Genomic DNA, 22,440 nt, shown 5'->3' with positions numbered 1-22,440 from the left:
AGAAATAAATGACCTTTTTAACAAAATACACGTCCCTATATTAAACTCGGCTGGTAGCTCTCCCTGTCCACTGATTAATCAGCTTCACAGTCCTACCGCACTTTTGTTTCAATTTTAATGAGTATACCTCGAGTGTAACCTGTGGAGTTTTATTCACAGTGTAACAGCAACTCATACACTTCACAACTGCTAGCATTGACGTCCTGTCCCCGACCAGCAAGCTATAAATGTAGGATGAAAAGATTATGACATATGGTGTGTGGTGTGAAAGTTCAAGTGTCCGTCTTGACTGTCGACGCCTCCGCCCGAGATGGTGTGGTCTTCCCTGTTGCTCCAGCACCCGCGGTCAGCGTGTCCCGAGTCAGCCCAGACGAACTTCTCTCCAACTCCACCTGTGAACACAGGAAAACACAAGAACACGGCGACAGTATCATGTATTCCAAAACTCAGTTTGTAACAGCATATCTCTCACTCGCTCCCTCATTCAAACCAGACCTAGAGGTTATGGTTTCACAAAATCCTTAATTTTATCATTACTAATTTCTAGAAGATCCGTTCTAAGCCTGCCTGTGGTCTTAACACCCATTCTCCTGTCCCTTTAGCAGCGCTACAGTCATCCGAGCAGTGGGCACAGGTATAGGGCTCTATCTTATCCCCATACTCATTGGCCACTCTGTAGTTCACACAGAGGCGCCATTCACTTGAAGGTTTCAACACAGGCCACGCTGGACTTTTGGAGGCCCTGTGAGTTTCTTCAGAAACCTTCTATCACTTCTGTCTTTTGCCCAGATTGGCAACTCTGCTAAGTCAGGTTTGTTTACCCAACTCCAACTCCATTTAACTTTCCCTTGTGGGAACTGAGGGGATGAATCTATTTGTTAACACCTCAAGGCCCAGTAGGGGTAATCCTACCGGTCCCACACACACAGAGGTCGTGAGAGACACAGATCCCAATTCCAGCAGGAATGGCCTGGTTTTCTTTACCCAAAATAGGCTCCCCCCCTTCACCAATGCATGCCTGCCTTGCTCTCTCACCATGGTGTCGGTTCCTTCCAGACAGCGATGAGGAGTGACGGTAGCCACCCCCCCCCCTCGCATCAAGGAGGAACTCTACATGTTTTGGCTTCTGTCCAAGGTTTTTGTTACACACAGGCCTTCTGGTTTTTGTAACAGGGCAGCCTCGGACATGGAGCGGCATCAGCTTCTGAATAATGGGGGAGCCGTGTGAGGGTGAAAGCTGTTCTCTGAGCTTCTGCTCCCACAAAGATGACAGCGTTCTCGTATGTCATCCCTAGCTCTGAATGGGATCTGTGGAGCTCTGCTTTCTCCTCTACTCTCTTGACCTTGGTGGTGATTGCTTTAGTTAGAGTGTCACCGACCAACGGGTGACTGGCCTGAGCCATGTTCACATCACCTACATCGCGTGGATATTTTACACTAGCCGACCAGCATTCTAGATTGCCATCTGCACCGACAGTAACACCCCCCGGTTGTAGGGGGCGCCAGTTTGAAACAGCTGGTGGGAGTGTTACATCTACAGTACGATCCCTCCTCTCTCTCTCCTGAGCTTGTGAGGAGGGGGCGGAAAACTTGGGCTCCTCCTTTAACCTCTCGTCATTTCTGTCCTTATCTGACAGCATTGTCAGCCCCGCCCCCCTCAGTGGGACGGGCTCACTTTGGTAAGATGAGACAGACCTCGGACCGTCATTGACGGTGTTCTATCTCCTCCTCCGACTCCCTAAGCCTACTCTGCTCTCGCTGATAGTCAATTGACTGGCTTACTGTAGTTTGGCTCTGTGGCTGTGTAAGGGAGGGGCTGAGTCAGGAGCGAGAAGGAACGGCTCCAGCACTCCGCTGGAGCAGATAAGGTCTTGGTTCACACAGTATGATTTTATCACAGTGACCTAACCGCTTCCCTAGACTATATATATACATACGCACAGGCCTTATGCACACATACATACACATCCAGTTTCCATACCCAGCAATAAGCATAAATCACAAGCACACCCAAAACCCCGGTCTTTCACGGGGGCCTTCTCAAGGACCGGCCGATCCTTAGAAGTGAAATACCCTCCACCGATCTCTCGCGTGGGCGGGCAACCCCAGGGTGATAACCCTGCTGGTCTTCCTTAAGAAAGTCTTAAGGGCCTCATACACCTGTTCACAGTCTTTCATGTGGTAGGTACCCCAGGATGTCCAATATCCTGCTGGTCTTCCTTAGTAAAGCCTAAGGGCCTACGTATACCTTTCACAGTTTTACATGTGAGAAGGCACCCCAGGATGTACAATATCCTGCTGGTCTACTTTAAGGCAATTCCCTGTCTCCCACAGGCTGTCCTTAAAGGCTACACATAGAGAAGTGGTCTACTTCACATAACAAAACACATGCAAGCACCGTGGCAGGTACTCTAGCATTACAAACATCAGACATGTCGCGACATATAGACATACATTTACATCCAGCACTGGTTTTGTTTTACGTGTTGAGAGACTATGTGTGGTATTCTTAGATTTACTGATTGGTTCTTTATGATCGGGATATCCAGTCTGGGTGAGTGGCTCTTTTTTGCAAATGTGGTGAATCACTTTATTGAAGAATTTCATGGATTTTTCAAAACAAGTAAAAAGTCTGATCATTCATTTTATGAAGGGGATAAGTCAAAGTTATGAAAAATAAGGTCAGGTTTTGTTCTATCCCTGATACAACAGTAGGACCAGGATTAAATGTGAATATTCCTCATACAAAATAACATTTTGCTCTTTCCGCATATAATAAGGCCTTATATAGGAGGCTGCCGATTCAAAATAGAACCAAATATTGGCATCCTGGTTGCTTTGGGAAGTAGGGACACTACCTGTAGACCATCTGTGCAAGTATGATGTAAAAACAACCATCTGGTAGAAAATGACAAAGGATTATCTTGGAATTCCCTCTTTCAGGTAGGCCTAAGGCGTTTTTTGCACTTTTTTGGCCTATGGGGTAAGTCACTTCATTGATGAATTTCATGACTTTTGCAGTAAAAGTAAAACTTGGGACAATCCATTTCATGAAGGAGACATATTAAAGATATGAAAAAACAATGTCCCGTTTTGTTCTACCCCGGGGAGGGGTATCTCCAAATTTTGAGGGTTACCACTAACACACACACGTTCCACCAATATAGCAGTTGTGGTTTTCGGTCTATGTGGATACTGTCCAAAAACAGGCCTACCCATAAACCTACGATGCGATAAGAACTTATTCTAGAATAGGCTACTTCGTTTGGTATGTCCATGTTTTAGGCTATTCTAATTCGTAGCGACTAGCGAGACTAGGCGGGTCGATTCGGCATTTGTGTAACAGGATACCAGCGGGCTCTACGCCGGAAACCAAGCGAATGGTGCCGCGAGGCTAATGCGCGAGAGACCCACACAGCCAGCACTCTATCCCCAGGGAACCCACTGCAACATACGACCACCGTAGGTTATAACGTCTGAAGTGTCGTGTGCATCTGAGTAGCCTACGCGGCTGCCTACTACACAGGCCCAGGTGTGCATCGATAAGCCTTGTGGGTGCACGGTTACTCTGCAGTAGCGGTCCGGTCCTCTGGTCAGCGGTTTCTCCGTTTTCTTCCTCTCCAAACCCGCTGGAGTGCCTATATTCTGGTACAAAACAATGACCAACCCCCAGCCCACTCCCATAGGTCCAGCGGACCGACGCCCACGCATTCCTTGGCTGATAGTCCTGTCTCTCATTGTGAATTGGTGCCACGCAATTAGCTAGGGTTAAGAGGGACAAGTTTAATCGCACAACGAGAAGAAAATAACATTTGGCAAAATGGCAATTTAAAGAAATCTAATTCACTGCAAACCAAGTAAACACGCAAATAGAAAAATAGTAGGCCACACTTATTGACAACCCACTGCAATTTAAATGAATAACCTAGTTTAGGCCAATTCCCAACAAACCATGACAAAATTATTAGAAGGAACAGAGTCCACCCTGTGATATGTCTGTTGCTGCTATTATTGCTAATATTGACTAACTTATTTGCTTTTTCTGGTTCTGATTGATGATGGGCCCTGACACGTGTTTCAGATGCTGGTGGTGATATAGGCTAACTGTATTCCCGTATACGGCAATGTTGCAGGGTTTGAGCTGAGAAAGGAGAGCTTTAGGAACCAGCAGCAAATCCTTCTTGCCGTGGGGTTTCACTGTTGTCCTCATCGTAAATAATAATTGAAGAAGATGAGTGAGAGGAGAATAAGAGGAGGCACCCAGAATATTTATGTGCAGTCCTTTTCAAATTATAAATATAAACTAGGCTTGTCCGCATTTGACTGATGTGTATAAGCTAAATAAACGAAAATGAGATGGCCTACTCAAATTAATATTCGTGATGTCTAAGATATCATGACATGCAGCATCTCCCGGTGCGCACAGCTCTGGCCCAGTCCGACCCTATCGCGTTACACTCGACACGGTGTCAGGTGCTCTCCGCTGGCCTACACTGAAGACCACGCTGACAGATGAAGGGAGGGACGCTCGCATCACAACCCGAACAGCTCGTTATTGGAGACAATAAGGCGTGAAATATTTATAAATATCCGTTCTTTTGTCTGTGGAATCTATCAGTGCATATTTGCGTTTCGAATTTCAACTTTTCACTGAGTTTAATTTGTGCGTCCAGTGTCCGGCGAGCTTGGGGCTGAGGGCTGAGATGGTCACGGTGGCTGCACGAGCTCGCCGGCTGCGCCTCTTTTATAATGTATGGACGGGACAATAGGGCGAAGGATGGATTTCAGCGCCTCTTCTCCCGTCTAAAAGAGATGTCACCCGAACCCTCTCCCCTCTGACGAGGTCCACTTGGATCAGCTGAAAGGATGATGCCTGTTTTTCCACCCGGGCCTCCGCATCTGTCTAATCACCAACAGCAGGTATCCGGGGCCGTCCGGCGGTGTGGGTGGCACTCACCTGTATATAGAGGGGGTGAGGCCCACACAGAACAAGCTTTTCAGGGACTGCAAGGAGCATGTCCTGTCGACCGCCAGTTCGGATGGTTGCTCCGCATTCCCCACAGGGTGGCTGGTTGCAGCCTCTTCTGAAACACATGCAGGTAAGGCCAAATGTCTGGGTTGCTGAAAATGTGTTAATCGTGTAGTTGAGAACAGAGAGCTATACAGGGAATGGATGGGTTCTGGAGGAACGTTTATAGGCTATGCTGATGCTCGAGCTATGACGCTGTTGTGTGCGGGGTCGGTGTGTTGACCATCTGGAGAGCGTCATTCGATCTTCTGATATCTCAGGCCTATGCCTTTTCAGGTTCACTGCAAAGAATTCGGGCAGCAAAAGTGTAGGCCATGAATTAGGCTACGCATAGTTATTTAATGTTCATTGTAAAAGACTAGGCTATATCGTTCATAGATCATCATAGGTGTTGTGTGCTACAGCATTGCACTCTGCGCAGGCCGCAGGTCTGGCAGGCTAGAGAGGAGAGGGGGAGGATTACTGTAGTGGCACTGGGTTAAGATGCTTACCACATAATTACCTCTCCATCTGCAAATCCCCAGCCACGCAGACAGACCATGCGGAGGGCAGATATAGACGGAGATATGGACGCGCTCAGTCTTGTTCTCCATTTATCGCTTTGAAGTCAGGAGGGGTTTGCTTTACTTATGTATGCAACTGGCCATCATTGAGCGAGACAGACAGAGAGAGAGAGAGAGAGAGAGAGAGAGAGAGAGAGAGAGAGAGAGAGGAGGGGCTGTAGGGCGAGACGAATTGTGCTCGAAGTTAGTGCGCTGTGCCCTCTGTTCAATTTCAGTTCAGTTCAGTAGTTTTTTTCTCGTCTACAGGACGCTTTAACTGGTTCATCCATTTTTATGAGCGCTTTCTGCATATGGATGGAACGCTGAAAAGTTGTTGTAGGCCTACTGGACTGATGCTCGCTGAAGGTAAGCGCAGACATCAGAAAAATCAATGATTTATGGCTAGCATTTCTTCAATTTATAAGGCTAGCATTTCTTCAAAAATGTTCCATGTATATAACATTTCTCAAATGTGACTTGATCTTTAGATTGAGAGCATATGGCCATAATATGAATGTTTTTTTGTGTGTTTTTTAAACAGCTTTTTGCACTGCTCGTTTGCCCTGTCATGTCTTGTCCCTGCACCCTGTCTAATGTTGTCACCACCAGTGTTATGCACCATTGACCAAAGCAAATTCCTAGTATGTGTAAACTGCCTGTCCAATAAACTGATTCAATTGAATGCAATTAGCCTAATTAGGCTACCCTGACTGACTGTGGCAAATATTTAGGCCTATTTAGCATTGAAACTATAATCTATTTGATAGATTCGACAATGATCTCTTCGATGGGCTACAAACAATTATCAATTTGATTTGAATCTCAGATTATTTTCCTGATCGATCTCGTGCCCTCTCTCGGGGGTTGTGTTTCCAAACCGTTCCTGAAATAAAGGAAGTTGGAGATCAGGCTTATAAGCATCACAGACAAATGCGATTATCGAGCAGGATCGGGAGCTCTGACAGGTGTGGAAGCAACGCCCACATGCCTGTAAATGTTCTGGAACACTGCATGGTTCCCTGAAAGATATGTTCAAAACGAGAAGGATACACCCCCTCCTCCCCCCCCCCCCCCACACACACACTCTCTCGTCTCCGAATCAACTTTGCTTTTTAGCGCTATCGATCTCTCCCGGAAACGGGAAGACGACCCTAGCTCTGGGACCCATTTGGAGCGTCTCAAAAATCACTTAGCGCATCATTCCACAGCGCCGGGATCAATCCGCGAGCTGCGGACAGCGGGCTAGGCGCGCAGCACTGCTACAGTTTCCACGTCCGCCCCTGGGACGTACCCTGGGGAACGGGAGGGCACGCTGCGCTGGGAGAAGGCAGCGGGGTTAGGCAGAGTGTAGCCTACCAGCCTACCACTCAATTGAGCAGATGGCATAGGGGGCTTATAATCCCGGTTGTGCTGGGAACAGAGCAAAGGAGATTCAGGTTGTGTATGATAATCCCCGGGTGTCTTATTCCTCAGAGTTGACCAGCAACATGAGAAGGGGTTCTGACTGTGTTACTGTTTGATCTGCCAGCCTGGTCCAGCAGTGGCCTGGTGGTAGCCTGCAAAGTGGCTCTGGGCCTGATCACTCCTCCTGTTCTGTGTATGGCACTGGTAGAATTCACTGTGACAGCTCACTATCAGTGAATTACCATAGGGCCATAAACAGAGTAGAGAAAGAACCACATTGCCCACAGCACATGGCAAACTCCATCACCATCTCCATTCCTCTCCACAATCCAGACCGCTGAGCTAGATCAGGTCCGAACCTCTCACCCCCCTCTCCATCTCTCTCTTCTTTGCCTATTTTGGCACTGGCACATTTTTGCTTCTGTGTACGTCTGTTTGAGCAATCATGTGTAGTGCCAATATAGGAAGAGACAGACACTCAACCTGTTTATGAGGGACGAGGTTTGATAGATTCAGTGATTCAGATGTTTAAGATAAGATAGCACTTTATTACTTTAACGTTTACTACTCGGACAGGAGAACCCTGAGACCAGACCAGTGTGGAGTCATTTACTCTCTCTCTCCCTCCTTCTATTCTATAACAGGAGAGAAAGAGAGAGAAAATGTGTGTGTGAGTGTGTGTGTTTGAGTGTGTGTGTGCGAAAGAGAATATTTTCCCCTGTCTCTGTGTGTGTGTGTGTGTGTGTGTATGAGAGAGAGGGAGAGAAAGAGAGGGGGAGAGAGAAAGAAACGGCAGGACTGATCTATGGATGTGATCGATTGTCTTGGTCCACTCAGATATCTCCGGTTGCCATGGAGGTCTATATTCCACCTCTGAGGCCCTGTCTGTAGTAACCTGAGCATCAGGCCCTTACAGACACTGACAGAGACACTGACACACTGACACATTCTCCACACTGACACAGACAGAGGCACAGACACACATACAAACTTAGACACACACACACACACACACACACACACACACACACACACACACACACACACACACACACACACACACACACAGGAACAGGCACAGGAACAGACTGCAGTTAGACTCACACAAACAGGCACAGACAGAGGCACATTCAGGGCTAGAGAACTGACCAGCTGCTTGAGAACTAACCAGCTGGACGACTGACCAGCTAGAGGACTAACCAGCTGGGTGACTGACCAGCTAGAGGACTAACCAGCTAGAGGACTAACCAGCTAGACGACTAACCAGCTAGAGGACTAACCAGCTAACGACTAACCAAGACTCAAGATCTGTTTATTGCCATGTATATGGTTCAGAAAAAGAGGCACAGAAAAGCGCACAACTCCTAAATAAGTAAGTGTCCAGGTGCCCAGTTGGTAGAATGGTAGAATTGCCTAGATAAAGTTGAAAACAGGGACAGACAGAGCCTACTAACCCCAAAACCGGGCCCGTCCAAAAAGGACTCTAAATTAGTCTGTGCCAACACATTCTCTCCTGTCTCTAAGGATATCAAATCAGTCATTCAGAAACACGGGCACATTTTATCGAGCGACCCCTCTGTAGGACATTATTTCCAAGATCCCTCTATTTTTGCTAAGAGGAGGTCCGACAACCTCAGGAACATCCTGGTCAGAGCAGGCTGCTATACACCTCCTACTAACTTTATATCTACTCTACCAGGTGGCAATTTCTCCTGTGGGTGATGTTTGCTCCCTCAAATTCCAAGGTATTGAAGTTGTCCCTCCACCTAAGAGAGGAGGAAATAGAGATCAAACACTATTACAGAAAGAAGCCCGTTGGATCCATGTACTGCAAACTGAGAGCCCGAAAGGCTTGAACGAAGAACTTGTTCTCAGTTGTTTTCTATAAATCTCATGTGTTGAAAACCTGTGTGTATACATTCTCTATGCATTATTATAGATATACTATAGATTATGATTTTTATGGTTTTATTTTCTTTCTTTATCTGCATTGTGCGTATTCACATGTCTCCGTTTTGCTGTATGTGCAGAATACAGGTAGGCTACATGTTTTCATGCCTGCACCTTTAATTCGGCTGATGTTCACGCCCATGGGTCCTTCTGCACTCAGCGCACCCATGGGTGCTCCACAGGTGCTCTGCCTTCTGCAATTACAACTGTGTTATTGATTGGTGCCCTTTTTTGAGGCTTGTGTATATATATGTCCACGTTTCTCACACACCTCATTGCTGACGAAGGCTCCACGTCGAAACATTCTCTCTTTCTGCCCATTAAAATGGCAATTTAATATAGCTTACCATGAGTGCCGGTCTCTCTTTTGTCATGTATATGGTTCACACATACTAGGAATTTGACTAGGGTTAAGGTTACGCTGTTGTAGATGACATAGGACAGGGTGCAGGACAGGACAGTGCAAAGACATGACAGTGCAAAACAGTACAAAACAATACAAATACAAAATACAAGATAGAACCAGCTAGGGCTAATCAGTAACTAATCTGACTGATTAGAGGACTAACCAGCTAGGTAGAGGACTGACCAGCTGGAGGACTGACCAGCTAGAAGGGGCTCTGGCCTGTTGGATCCTTGCTCTCCTACGGTGTTTGGCAATGGTAGAACTCACACTGGTGGGCTGGATGGATCCGGTGGTTCTAGACTTGCCAACAACCGACCTAGAGCTTTTACGCACCAGCGCTGAGAAACTACATTTGGAAACAACCTGATGCCCTTCCAACTAACACTACAAAACAATACACTGAATGCTGCATAGATTGTTCTGGAATGTGTGGGATCGTGGGAGGGGGGGGGGGGGCTGGTGTGTGAGTGACTGTAGGAGGAGCAGAGAGGGGGTGAATCTTTATATACCCCCCTGCACCCCTGCAGTCTCAGAGCACTAGGGGGCGCTCTCCAGAAGTGGACCCCTGCTCACCCTGCTTCCCTGGGCTCATGACAACACCCAGATCCCAGGCTCCACCAGGGCCTACTGAAACAGCTCAGCGATGACAACCATCCAAGAAGCATCTCTGAATGGCTTAGAATCAGAACCAGTTAGAATCAGAACCAGAACCCTAATGCTATTTTTTTTTTTTTAAGAAAGCTGAAAACGTATCTATTCATGTAAGCCTTTAACTATTTAACTTTAGCTATGAGTTTCCTGATACAGGCTGGAAGCTCTTTTGCACTTGCTTTTTAAGTTGCAAATAAAAAAATAATTTAATGTTGCACTGATTAAATTAAACTGAAGACTAAGGGCTCAAATATTTCAAGGATAGAAACTGACTCAGTTTTGTCTATCCTCGAAATATTTGACCACTGTCTATCCTTGAAATATTTGATCGCTCAGCCTTATAAATGAAAAATTATATTCGAGAAAGAGATGATTGCTACCGCCTGCCTTGTGTAATTACTGATAGGCCCTTGCTTACTGCTGCACTTCTTTCTAAAATGTTGTATTGCACTTGATTATAAGGTTATTTTTTAATCTTATTTTTATTTGGTTTCATCCATCTTATTTTCCCTGTTTTTATGTTCATTTTATTTTTATGTGAAGCACTTTTATTTGTATTACTATTTTTATGTGAATCACTCTGTACATGTAATTTATTTGTTTAAAATACTTTGAGCTGCATTTTTTTTGTATGAAAGGTACTACACAAATAAAGTTGTTATTATTATTATTATTATTATTATTATTGCCCCCTCCACCTGGTCCTAGGGCTGGAGTTCTCATCCTCTCCTCTCCCCTTCCTGGTCCTACAGGTGGAGCTATGTCATCTCTCTGGGGTGTCTGTGATGATGACATCAGGCCGTCAGAGTAACCCTACACCCCAGAGGTGGTGGGAGGAGACAGGACCCCACTGGAGACTAACAGAGATACACACACACACACGCACGCACGCACACACACACACACACGCACACACACCATTAGGCATTACCACTTCACTATTAGTGTAGCCTTCAATGAGCTGGCTCCATCAACTAATCAATCTTACTGATCAATCAATCCATTGAACTAATGTGCTGGGTTACAGTAGGACAGGGCTGAACTGGACTGGACAGAGTTAGGACAGATGTGGATTAGGCTGATTAGGCTGATGCCAGGTTGTTGGATTGTTGGGTTAAGTGTAGTGGAGTATGTATGTACTAGGGGGGTTAGGGTAGGGTTGGAGTGTGTCTGTAAGTAAGTAAGCCATTGAGAACTGGTTCTGGAGCCTAGTGGCCCATAGGGCAGGAGCCTATCTCCTGATTCCTTAACGTCAGGCAGCTTGATGTACAAGTAGTATGTTGCAGGGACTTACCCCCAATCCAACCCTTGATGCTGAGTGCCAAGCAGGGAACCCCCAACCTCCCAATCTCAGGGCGGACACTCTAGCCACAAGGCCACTGAGCTGGTGTAGTGTGTCTGTACTGGGTGGGTTAGACAATAGGAGTGTAGTTTGTCTATAGGCCTACTGGGTGGGTTAGGGTGGGTTGGAGTAGACTCACGAGTCAGTCTCTAGACGCTGCGCTCAGGAGATCTCAAAACTCTGACATGGTGAGACTAGGGCTGGTGTGGATTGTGGCGGAGACTGGGGGCATTGATGGGGGGCAGGGAGACGAGGAGGGGCAGGGAGAGAGGGGGAGGGGGTAAGCATTCTGACATACTGACAGCTGCGGCTGGTGATTAGACCAGGTACTGATAGAGGGGGATCAACGCTCTTTAGGGGGAACCCCTGAGGGGGAGGGGGCATACTGCAGATTCATTCTCTCTCTAGTACATTGGCTTTTCCTACGTTAAATACAATTATTGTTCGTCGCTTTGGATAAAAGAGTCTGCTAAATTACTGTAATGAAATGTAATACATACACTCTTTCACTCACACACACACACACACACACACACACACACACACACACACACACACACACACACACACACACACACACACTCACAAACTCTCTCTCTCTCTCTAACACTGCACTCCACTCAAACACAGTCACACACACACATTTAAATACAGTACACACACATATGCACACACAAACACACACACACATACTCTCTCTCTCTAACACTCTAATACACCCCCCCCACACACACTTACTCTGCTGGACCTACAGTACCTGGGTGGTGGCTTTCTTTCAGATTTCAGTTCTCAGTTCTCCTGCAGCAAGCATGAAATTCACTTTCAGGGGGAATTCTATTTCTATGTCTTTACAATGTGATGTGTGTAGACCACCACCGCAGGTCCAGCAGGTCTGTAGACCACCACCACAGGTCCAGCAGGTCTGTAGACCACCACCGCAGGTCCAGCAGGTCTGTAGACTGCCGCCATCCATCTGTTTCCATCTGATGCCTTAGCAACCAGTGGATTAGAAGCAGCCCATGTTCATTACAAGCAGCCCTGGTTCATACGGGATCGTTTCCACCTCCCTCAGGAGTTTCAGTGCAGCATAGCAGAAAGGGAGGCTGGGTAATGGACAGTGTGACCGTGCCCTCTCTGACGCTACTGATGGAGGAGGCTGTGATGAACACAGGATGACACGCTGCGGTCATGTCCGTAAAGTGGATCTCTGGATTCTGTCACTGAGAGGTGTTATTTCATGTGATTCAACTCCTCAGGAAACAAATAAAATCACATTGGATTGACCTGAACCCTTACCCTGGGTCAAGCCTTCCTCAACACATACACACACACGCACACACATGCACTCATACAGTAGATTACAGTAATCCAGGGACTGGGCTTATTTTTAGGTTTGTATCCAGGGCTCAGTGCCCATCCCAGAGATGGATCGATCCAGGAAAATGACTGCTCTGTGATCAACTAGAAGGGTCTGGGATTCTGGTGATGGCTGGGAAATTCAACCATGGGATACCATATCTGTCTTGTGTCATTATAACTATGTGAAGGTTAGGGTTAGTTAGAGCTTGTCATTCCCTGAGCTACACATCTATAGAAACATTGGGAACTGTGTTAAAATAAGAATAATAATGTAATAATGCACTTGTCTGAGTCCTCTCGGGTCATTATGGATGAGTGAAGAGGGAAAAAGAGAGAGAGAGAGAGAGAGAGAGAGGGGAGTCGAGAAGAGAATAGAAAAGAGGTGAGGATGGAGAGAAAAGGACAGGAGTGGAGAGTAACACTGATCTAATGGGGGGAGAAAGAGAGCAGGGGAGACTGAGAGCTGCAGAAATGTTGAATGGTGAATGTGTGTGTGTGAGTTGAATTGAATGGGTGTTCTCTCTAACATTTAGATCATCAGGTTAGAGAGAGGAGACCCAGACTTGCACACAGTCACCAGTCCATTTGTTATGCTGGTCACTCCTTATACAGCGAGCAGTCAGTCAACACAGAATAGGATTTTTTTTCAACATTATGTGCACCCCCTGGTGGGCATAAATATACAGACACAGATGGGTTGGCTCTGGTTGTTTATTCAAGATTCAAGATCTGTTTATTCGCCATGTACATGGTTTACACATACTAGGAATTTGACTAGGGTTAAGGCATACGCTGATGAAGACGACATGGGACAGGGTGCAGGACAGGACAGCACAAAGACATGACAGTGCAAATGCAACGCAAAAAACAGTGCAAATACAAAATTAATTAATTAATAATAATAATAATAATAATAAAGTTGTCTCACCAAAGCCAAGATTGTTTCATTTCTTTATCTTTTATAGGACTACAGATGCATTTAGTCATAATTACTGGCCACATCCTCAACAATATCAAAACTATTATTCAGATTCTCACTAAATTAGAGTACACACAGAGTAATCTGGATATTTCGATGTTAATGTAAGTTGATACTCTCTGCTATGGATGTATGTATGACATTTAAGAAAAAAGTTACAAAAATCATCATCCAAACTAAAAACTGGACAAGATTCAGGATAATAAATACAGCAGGAAGGTGTCATAATAGAAGTTTAGTTTCTGATTCTGATTTAAGGAAAGGTTTAGAATGTCTGTGGTTGTAATACTCCACAAGACCACTAGGGCACGCCAAAGAACTGGCTATTGGTGATTTGTGACTCAACAATAACTGTCCAGTTCTTCTTCAGTCTGGGGCTCCACCCACACCTGAGCCAGCCTCCCATCTCTGGGTCAAATGCCTGAGTTACTCTTCAGCTCTATGGATCAATACCTACATGAAAACAGTTATCAATAATGATAGGTGGTGGATGTTGCGCATGGTTGTGTGTGTACACACATGCATGTGTGTGTATGTGTCCTGACCCACCTGTAGTAGTTGGGTTTGAAGGGTCCATGCTTGCTGAGGCCCAGGTACCTGGCCTGCTCATCTGTCAGCTCCGTCAGGTGAGCATTGAACATGGGCAGGTGCAGGCTGGCTGCATACTCATCTGAAAACATCAGCATCGTGTCTCAGAGCCAAACTCAGACCAAACATGACAATCAAGTTACTCTGTAGTCCTTTCAGTTTAAGATGAGAGGGTGAGTGTGAGAAGAGAGGGTTAGAGTGCCAGGTGAGAGGGTGAGAGTGCTAGATGAGAGGATGGAGTGCTAGATGATAGGGTGAGAGTGCTAGATGAGAGGGTGAGAGTGCTAGATGAGAGGATGAGAGTGCTAGATCAGAGGGTGAGAGTGCTAGATGAGAGGATGAGAGTGCTAGATGAGAGGATGAGAGTGCTGGATGAGAGGGTGAGAATGTGAGATGAGAGGGTGAGAGTGCTAGATGAGAGGATGAGAGTGCTAGATGAGAGGGTGAGAATGTGAGATGAGAGAGTGAGTTGAGAGGGTAAGAGTGAGATGAGAGGGTAAGAGTGAGATGAGAGGGTGAGAACGTGAGATGAGAGAGTGAGATGAGAGGGTAAGAGTGAAATGAGAGGGTAAGAGTGAGATGAGAGGGTGAGAATGTGAGATGAGAGAACCCTGTCTCCCTTTGCCCTCCCTAGTGTCTCTCCTTTTTGTATTTTGCTCAGGTCCCGGAGAGGTCCCTGTTTCTGCTAGAGGTCCTCCTGAGGTCCCCCTGTTTCCTGTAGAGGTCCCCCCTGTTTCCCTCATGTCCAGTTCCAGCTCACTGTGTGTCACCAGCTGTCTCCAATCAAGTTATCATCCCCTTTGTTCTCTGAACTTTGATGCTCACTCTTGTCTGGTTGTTATATCTAGTTAACTCAGTATTTTCTATTGAGTTATAAATGTTCAGTGTGTTTTATTCCAGGAGCTTGCGCGATCGTCTTGTTGAGTTATAGCTCAAACTTGTAAATCCCCTGTTTGATTGTTATAAGGTCTTATACAATTTTTACAGTTATTAAGGGTGACCTGTTTTTTTGCTTTCCTTTGGAAAATTAGGGGAAGGATCAGTATTATATATATTCCCAGCCCCCTTTCTGTGAAGTACATAGTGTTGCCTTTGTGTATGAAATGTGCTATATAAATAAAAAGTTTGACCAATTGATTGAGGGTAGTGTGTGAGAACATAGGGCGAGAGTGAGAAGAGAGGGTGAGAGTGTTAGATGAGAGGGTGAGATAGTGAGATAGTGTTATATGAGAGGGTGAAAGAGTGAGAGTGTTAGATGAGAGGGTGAGAGTGTTAGATGAGAGGGTGAGAGAGTGAGATAGTGGTATATGAGAGGGTGAAAGAGTGAGAGTGTTAGATGAGAGGGTGAGAGTGTTAGATGAGAGAGTGAGATAGTATTATATGAGAGGGTGAAAGAGTGAGAGTATTAGATGAGAGGGTGGGAGTGTTAGATGAGAGGGTGAGAGAGTGAAATAGTGTTATATGAGAGGGTGAAAGAGTGAGAGAGAGGGTGTGTACTAGATGAGAGGGTGAGAGAGTGAGATGAGTGAGTGAAAGTGCTGAGGAGGAGGGAGGCTCTGACCCATCTTCTTGGGCAGCAGGTAGACGTCCTGTTTGTATCGTCCCTTTGGAGCGTTGTACAGTTCTATCAGAGCCAGCGCCTGGACGCACAGGAAGGAAGTCACTGTCACTATGGCAAACAAGCACAAGCTGCCAAACTCAACGTGCAGTGTTTTAATTTTCAGTAAGTTACCGTATGGTTGGTGTGAGTGTGTGTTTCATGGATGTATTAAAAGAACTGGGTGTGGCATTGAAAGATGGCCACTCATTTATTCCAATAAAAATCGCTCACTGATCGCTCATCGCATGAAGCAAATTGATCAAGAATTTTTTACTTCCTGTAGGCCACTGCACATATGGAAGTGTGGCTCTGTGACACAGCACCTGCTCAGTAGGGTTTTTCTATCCCAAATGAATGAGCCTTTGTGTGACTAGAGCGTGTAGTACTTGCTGCCACGAGTACCGGCAGCAAACCCAGTTATGAGAAACGTTCACTTCATCCATGATGAGAAATATCAATAACTTGCAATTCATCAATGCTTGCGAATCATCGGCAAGATGGTGGCGAACGCTGCACAAGCAGCTAGAAATGGTGCTCGGAAAGCACAGACTTCCGCCCATGAATGCATTTCAATGTAGTAACACTGGCCACTCCAAGGCTCCGTACATTTCAGAACTTAAAATAAATAAATAAATAATAATAATCACAAGTGCGAAAAATATTATAACGAAATCACAACATTTCAACAACTTCCCCTCGGGCATGGATAAAGTACCCACAAACTAACAAAACAATTTCTACAGACGACATTGTGTTCCCGAAACAATATACAATGGAGAAATGAATGATTGTTGCCAAGTCATTTTAATTTGTGTCAACACACAGCTTTTAACCTGAGGAGGAGAGAACACAATTACTCTTTCATGAAAGTCATGAAACTAAAGACAAGTTGATTAATAATCCACCTCCCATTGCCTCGTCGGCACTTCCTGGATCCTCAGTGCCCTTCCATGATGCTCCTGAAGGACTGCCCTGATGATAATCCCAAAATCCTCCTAGAAGGCAGAAGATTGCTGCTCCTTAGGCCGGTCCTCCCACAGCAAAGACTATTTCAGCCGAGGTCTTAGCTGAGAGGTCCCAGGACATGCTGGTCTCCATCTGTGTGCCACTGTCCAGAGCCCTGATCCTTGTCCTTGTCGGTGTTTCAATCACAGGAATGACCAGGGCTACTCTCATCATCTGGTGGGTGTTGGGTGTCGCAAAGGTATTAGCTGAGAGGACATGCTGGTCTCCATCTGTGTCACATCAGGGTGTCTTTGTCAGTTTGAAGGCCGGTGAAGGTGGCGAAGTCAAGTCAAGTACGTTGCAGTTGTGGGTGATGAAGACAAAGTCCTCTCTAATTGGTGGAGTGGCAGCCCACTGTTTAGGCACCATGAAAGACATCAGGGTGAACGTCTCAAGATCTGGAGGCTCAGTCTTGATCGCTGCCACTAAGAGAACGACTCCAACAAGAAGCTTTAAATGCAGAAATGCCATCAGGAAAGTCAGAAATGGTGAATGCACTCTATTGTAGGGTGAGATGTGTGTTATGAATCTTTAGAATTTAGTCTCGCCAGTCACTACGAGTTAGAATAAAACATGGACATATCAAATGAAGTAGCATCGTAGGTTTATGGTCTAGGAGCGTTTTTGGACAGAGGGATCCAGATGCGCTTAGACCAGAAACCACAAAGTGAACTGCAAAGCGAATAGACCCCAGGGTGGGGACAACCTGCGGACCTCACCACCATTGTGACATCACCACTTATGTGTGACTGTGCTTGTTAGGCTTAGTGAAGCCAGCTGACAAAATATCCTGGGTATGTTGAGTGGCCAGTAGGCGGTACTTCATACCGTGATCTGTTATCTCGAACATAACGAGCCACACAGCCTGCATTGATGTCAGAAAGGGAAGAGTAGCAAGGAGTGTGCTTTGAGTGTTCCTGAGGCACGTTCACAGTGCAAATCAAAAACGGCTTGGTACGGCTCAGTACCAAGAAAACAAATAATATGCCCAACGATTTAGAACTTGATAATTATATGTCTTTTTGACCCCAAATACATCACATGATTTACAATACCAAGCTTGGCCACTGTGCTCAAATTGCTTCACATACTAGAGCTGTTCCTGGGGGCTTGGTGTGTGTGTGTGTGTGTGTGTGTGTTTGTGTGTGTGCTTCAACAGACCTGTGTGGTGGCAGTAATAGAGAGGACAAAGGTGGGGACTGTGGAGCAGGTCAGATTCAGCAGACGACCCTGAGAGAACACGCACGCACGCACGCACGCACGCACGCACGCACACACAGTTATTCTCATATACGGAACTAGACACTAAAAACCAGAAGAACTAGCCAGCGCGTTAGTATGGGGTCACCCTCCTCACCTCTGCCAGTAAGACTACTCTCTTCCCATCTGGCCAGATCACATGATCCACTTGTGACCTCACACGTTCCCAGGTGAGCTCCGGTGTCTGCAGACTTGCCTGAGAGCCAAGAGAGTCAGTCATCACACACGCACGCACGCACCCACGCACACCCACGCACACCCACGCACACACACACACACACACACACACACACACACACACACACACAGGCATCTCACCACGTCTATCTCTGTGTTGGAGTGGCCCATGTTGCAGACAATGCAGCCGTTCTTCATCTTGTCCAGATGCTCCCTCCCCACCACACTCTTGTTACCTGAGGAGGAACAGCCCAGAACTGAGACCCAGGCAGAGTACAGGCTCCTGGGGGCCTATCCTAGCACTATCCCCTCATCTCATATCATAACCAGGAAGAGTTAGGGTTAGGAGGAGTTCTTGTTCTTCGTCGTGTGGGTTAGGTGTTGTGTCCTCTCTTCCCCAGGCTGGCCGAGGGGCTATCTTTTTACCACCCCGAGCCTGGGTGAGGGTCACCCGGGCTATATATCTGGGAACACCTCCAGGAGCCATATCACCGTATCGTCGTCCACAACCATCAGGCCATGCATTCCGTTGGGTGTCCGGTATATCGGACCGTCCTGGATGACGTGGTCTGCAGTTTGTTCCTCGGTGCCACATTCGCACGCCGCACAGGATGCCAAGCCCCATCTGTGCATCGATGAGCGGAAGCGTCCGACGCCGAATCCGGAGGCGATTAAGCCTCACCCACGCCGGTCTGGGTAAGTCCATCCCGGGAGGGGAAGGACCGGTGGCCGGGATGAAATCACAGTCTGGAGGTGTTTGCCTCCTAATCCGCATGCCAGATGTAGTCCACCCATCCTGCCTCGCTGATGTTAAGATCTCTGCATTGACCCCCCCTCATGTCCCAGGCTCCTGTCTCACCTGTGCAAGTGATGACCATGTCCACCTGTTGGATGACCTCGTTCAGTTTGACCAATCGGAAGCCATCCATGCTGGGAGGAGAGAGAGAGGAAGGTGAGGGTGTAGAGGCCAGATTTAGATTTTTTGGGGAGCGAGCGCTTGATCAGTAACACATGTACAGACCATATTAATGATATTTTGTGTGAATGATTTACATCACTTGCAAGTGTGCAACTTCTAATTAGTGTATTTAACCCTCTTTTAATGTAAAAGTCAGAAGATACTGAGATTTCAAAACAGTAACACAACTGTAAATGTAAATGACATTTATATACATCCCCCCCACATACTCCACCACCTTTGAGAGACACTGTCGATAGACACTTGTACATGACCTATGGGTCGCACTGCACTCACACATCACACACATATACACATACAGTGCACACACTTACTTACACATAACACTCTGCATACTCACTGTACATACTGTACACTGACTGCACTACTTTTTGTATATATATATATTTTTTTAGCTAATCCTTTTTTGCACTAGCATTTTGTACTCGCCCTTTGCACTGTCCTGTCTTTGCACTGTCCTGTCTCGTCTCTGCACCCTGTCCAATGTTGTCTTCATCTTAAGCACCACGACCGAAAGCAAATTGCTAGTACGTTGGAAAAACTGCATGGCAATAAACGGATTCTGACTCTGATATGGCTCTTCATCTTTAGGCTTCAGTTCAGATTTAACACTTTTATAGACCAGACCACTTTTCATCATCTAGTCATTGATTGATTGATTAAAGTGTCAGGTGAGGTCCTCAGGGCCTGCTGGTCTTACCAGGCCTGTAGGGAGCAGATGGGGTCAACTTCAGTGATGGACACCACGGAGCCCATGGCCTTCAGAGCAGCACTGCAGCCCTTACCCACCTGAGGACAGAGAGGGTGAATCACTGGGTGTCAGGACTTATACGTACAAGGTACTGTATAAGAACGAGAATGTGTGAGTGAAGGAATCTGAGTTTGTCTGCTGTAACCTTGGTTAACCCCTAAAGGTGTCTGCACACGGCCCCAACCAATGGCAACCAACTCCCAGCACCCAACATTCTAAATTGGCAGTTGTTATTAGAATGTTGGAAGTTTAAATTTCATCTGCAAAATCCATCCAACCAACATCAACAGGCACAGTGACCAACAAATATGGCACACCAATCCAACGTTGGTGTGGGTGGGCATTGGTTGGGGTAGGGGACACTTTAACAAGCCATTTGACAGATGTGGGTTAACTGACCTCTCCATAGCCACACACAACAACCTGCTTCCCCCCAAACATCACATCTGTGGTCCTCTTCAGCCTGGAGCAGGATGAGAGGTTAAAGGTCACAGCCTAAACAATGTCATGGACTCAGCAGGGACACTTCCCTTTCAGATGGTGCATGGTGGGAAGGCCTGTGTGTGTGTGCGTGAGTGTGTGTGCTTTGTTAACTTTTACAGTGGTATACCCATCCAGTATGGACTCCCTGCAGGAATAGAGGTTGTCAAACTTCTGCTTGGTGACTGAGTCGTTGACGTTCATGGCTGGAACAGACAGCCTCCCTGCCTTGGACAGCTGGTACAGTCTGGGGGGAGAGGGACATGTTGGCTTACCACAGCTAGCCTTGGATTAGTTTAGCACAGCTAGCCTTTTTCTTAGCACAGCTAGCCTGGGGTTAACAGTTAGCTTAGCAGAGCTAGCCTTGGGTTGGCTTAGCAAAGCTAGCCTGGGGTTAGCTTAGCACAGCTAGCCTTGAGTTATCTTAGCAGGGCTAGCCTGGGGTTATCTTCGCTGGGTTAGCATTTGGAGCAGAGGGACAGGGTTAGACTACTATGGCTTGCTGCATGCAGGCAACACCATCCAGAGGGTAGACCCTCTTAAAAACTGACCTGTGCACCCCGGTGACACTCTCCTCTACGATGCCCCTGATCCTCTTGAACAGGCTGGGGTACTTCTTATAGATCCAGTGGGTCAGGTCACCTCCATCATCCAGAATCTGACAGACAGAGGGACACATACAGTAGTAGCCTACAGTAGTAGTCTACACATCATCCTATCAGGAGAGTTTCAGGTAAACAGTGGTGTAGTAACCCTTTGACTCAAGTGAAGTGGGTATAGCCTAATATAATAGCAATATATATATATATATAAAATAATTGATTATATTCTATAGTCTATTCTATATCTCCGTATACCCTGAACTACATTACTTCAGGTCAGTGAATGCCAGGTGTGGTGATCTCTACCATGTTGGGCTGCCAGGCTTCCAGGCTGACACAGCGGTCAATGCACCACCAGAAGTCCTCCTCAGACTCCCCCTTCCACGCAAACACAGGGATCCCTGAGATGGAGGGATAGATGAAGAGAGAGGATGAGAGAAGAGGGGAGAGAGCAGGGATGAAGTGAAGACAGGGAGGAGGAGGAGAGACGGGAGGAAGGGGAGAAGAGACAGAGGAGGAAAGAGGGGGAGGAGGAGAGAAGAGGAGAGGGAGGAGGAGAGAAGGGTGGGAGGAGGAGGAGGAGGAGAAGATGGAAAGTGTGGTGTTGTCTCACCTCCCGTGGCCAGAGCAGCAGCCACAGCGTTCTGGGTGGAGTAGATGTTACAGGCGGCCCAGCGACACTGAGCCCCCAGTGCAGACAGAGTCTCAATCAGCACCTACACACACACACACACACACACACACACACACACACACACACACGGTTCTGACTTTATGTGTGGTCTGTGTGTGTGTCTGTCTATGTGTGTGTGCACGAGTGTGTGTGTATGTACAGTACTCACTGCGGTCTGAGCAGTGATGTGTGTGCAGCCTACCACCTTGGCTCCAGCTAGAGGCTTCTCCCCTTCCCCACTGTCCCTCAGAGACACCAGAGCTGGCATCTCTACACAGAGAGAGAGAGAGAGAGAGAGAGAGAGAAGGAGAGAGAGAGAGAGAGAGAGAGAAGGAGAGAGAGAAGGAGAGGGAGCAGGTGGATGCTTACTCATCAGTCCGTTATAATGTATGTGATGACAACGACTTACAGTCATTCCTGTTTGTGAGTTTTGCTGTGACTATAGCGTCCACACCTTGAGGCGCTGCCTCCTTCTCTCTCACCTTGAGGCGCTGCCTCCTTCTCTCTCACCTTGAGGCGCTGCCTCCTTCTCTCTCACCTTGAGGCGCTGCCTCCTTCTCTCTCACCTTGAGGCGCTGCCTCCTTCTCTCTCACCTTGAGGCGCTGCCTCCTTCTCTCTCACCTTGTTCTGCAGCTGCTATTTCCCTGCGTCCAAAATCGGCC

General features: G+C 46.8%; 1 protein-coding gene across 1 annotated transcript; it reads right to left on the bottom strand.

Annotated features, from left to right (window-relative positions):
- Window positions 1-272: 272 nt before the first annotated feature.
- LOC311320880 (putative adenosylhomocysteinase 3) lies at window positions 273-22,047 on the bottom strand (the record flags this gene model as incomplete). Its single annotated transcript, XM_084452748.1, has 14 exons — window positions 21,947-22,047; window positions 21,718-21,820; window positions 21,411-21,505; window positions 21,054-21,160; window positions 20,633-20,749; window positions 20,422-20,485; window positions 19,972-20,060; window positions 19,152-19,222; window positions 18,434-18,528; window positions 18,213-18,311; window positions 18,017-18,085; window positions 15,812-15,890; window positions 14,208-14,332; window positions 273-392 (listed from the first exon to the last, which is right to left on the bottom strand). The coding sequence occupies exons 1-14, from the start codon at window positions 22,043-22,045 to the stop codon at window positions 273-275; spliced, it is 1,332 nt and encodes a 443-aa protein (XP_084308874.1). The 5' UTR covers window positions 22,046-22,047.
- Window positions 22,048-22,440: the final 393 nt, after the last annotated feature.

The sequence above is a fragment of the Borostomias antarcticus genome, assembly GCF_949987555.1.
Source record: "Borostomias antarcticus genome assembly, chromosome: 18".
NCBI lineage: Eukaryota > Metazoa > Chordata > Actinopteri > Stomiiformes > Stomiidae > Borostomias > Borostomias antarcticus.
Note: the sequence above shows the minus strand (reverse complement) of the source record. Positions and strands in the feature narration are given on the sequence as shown.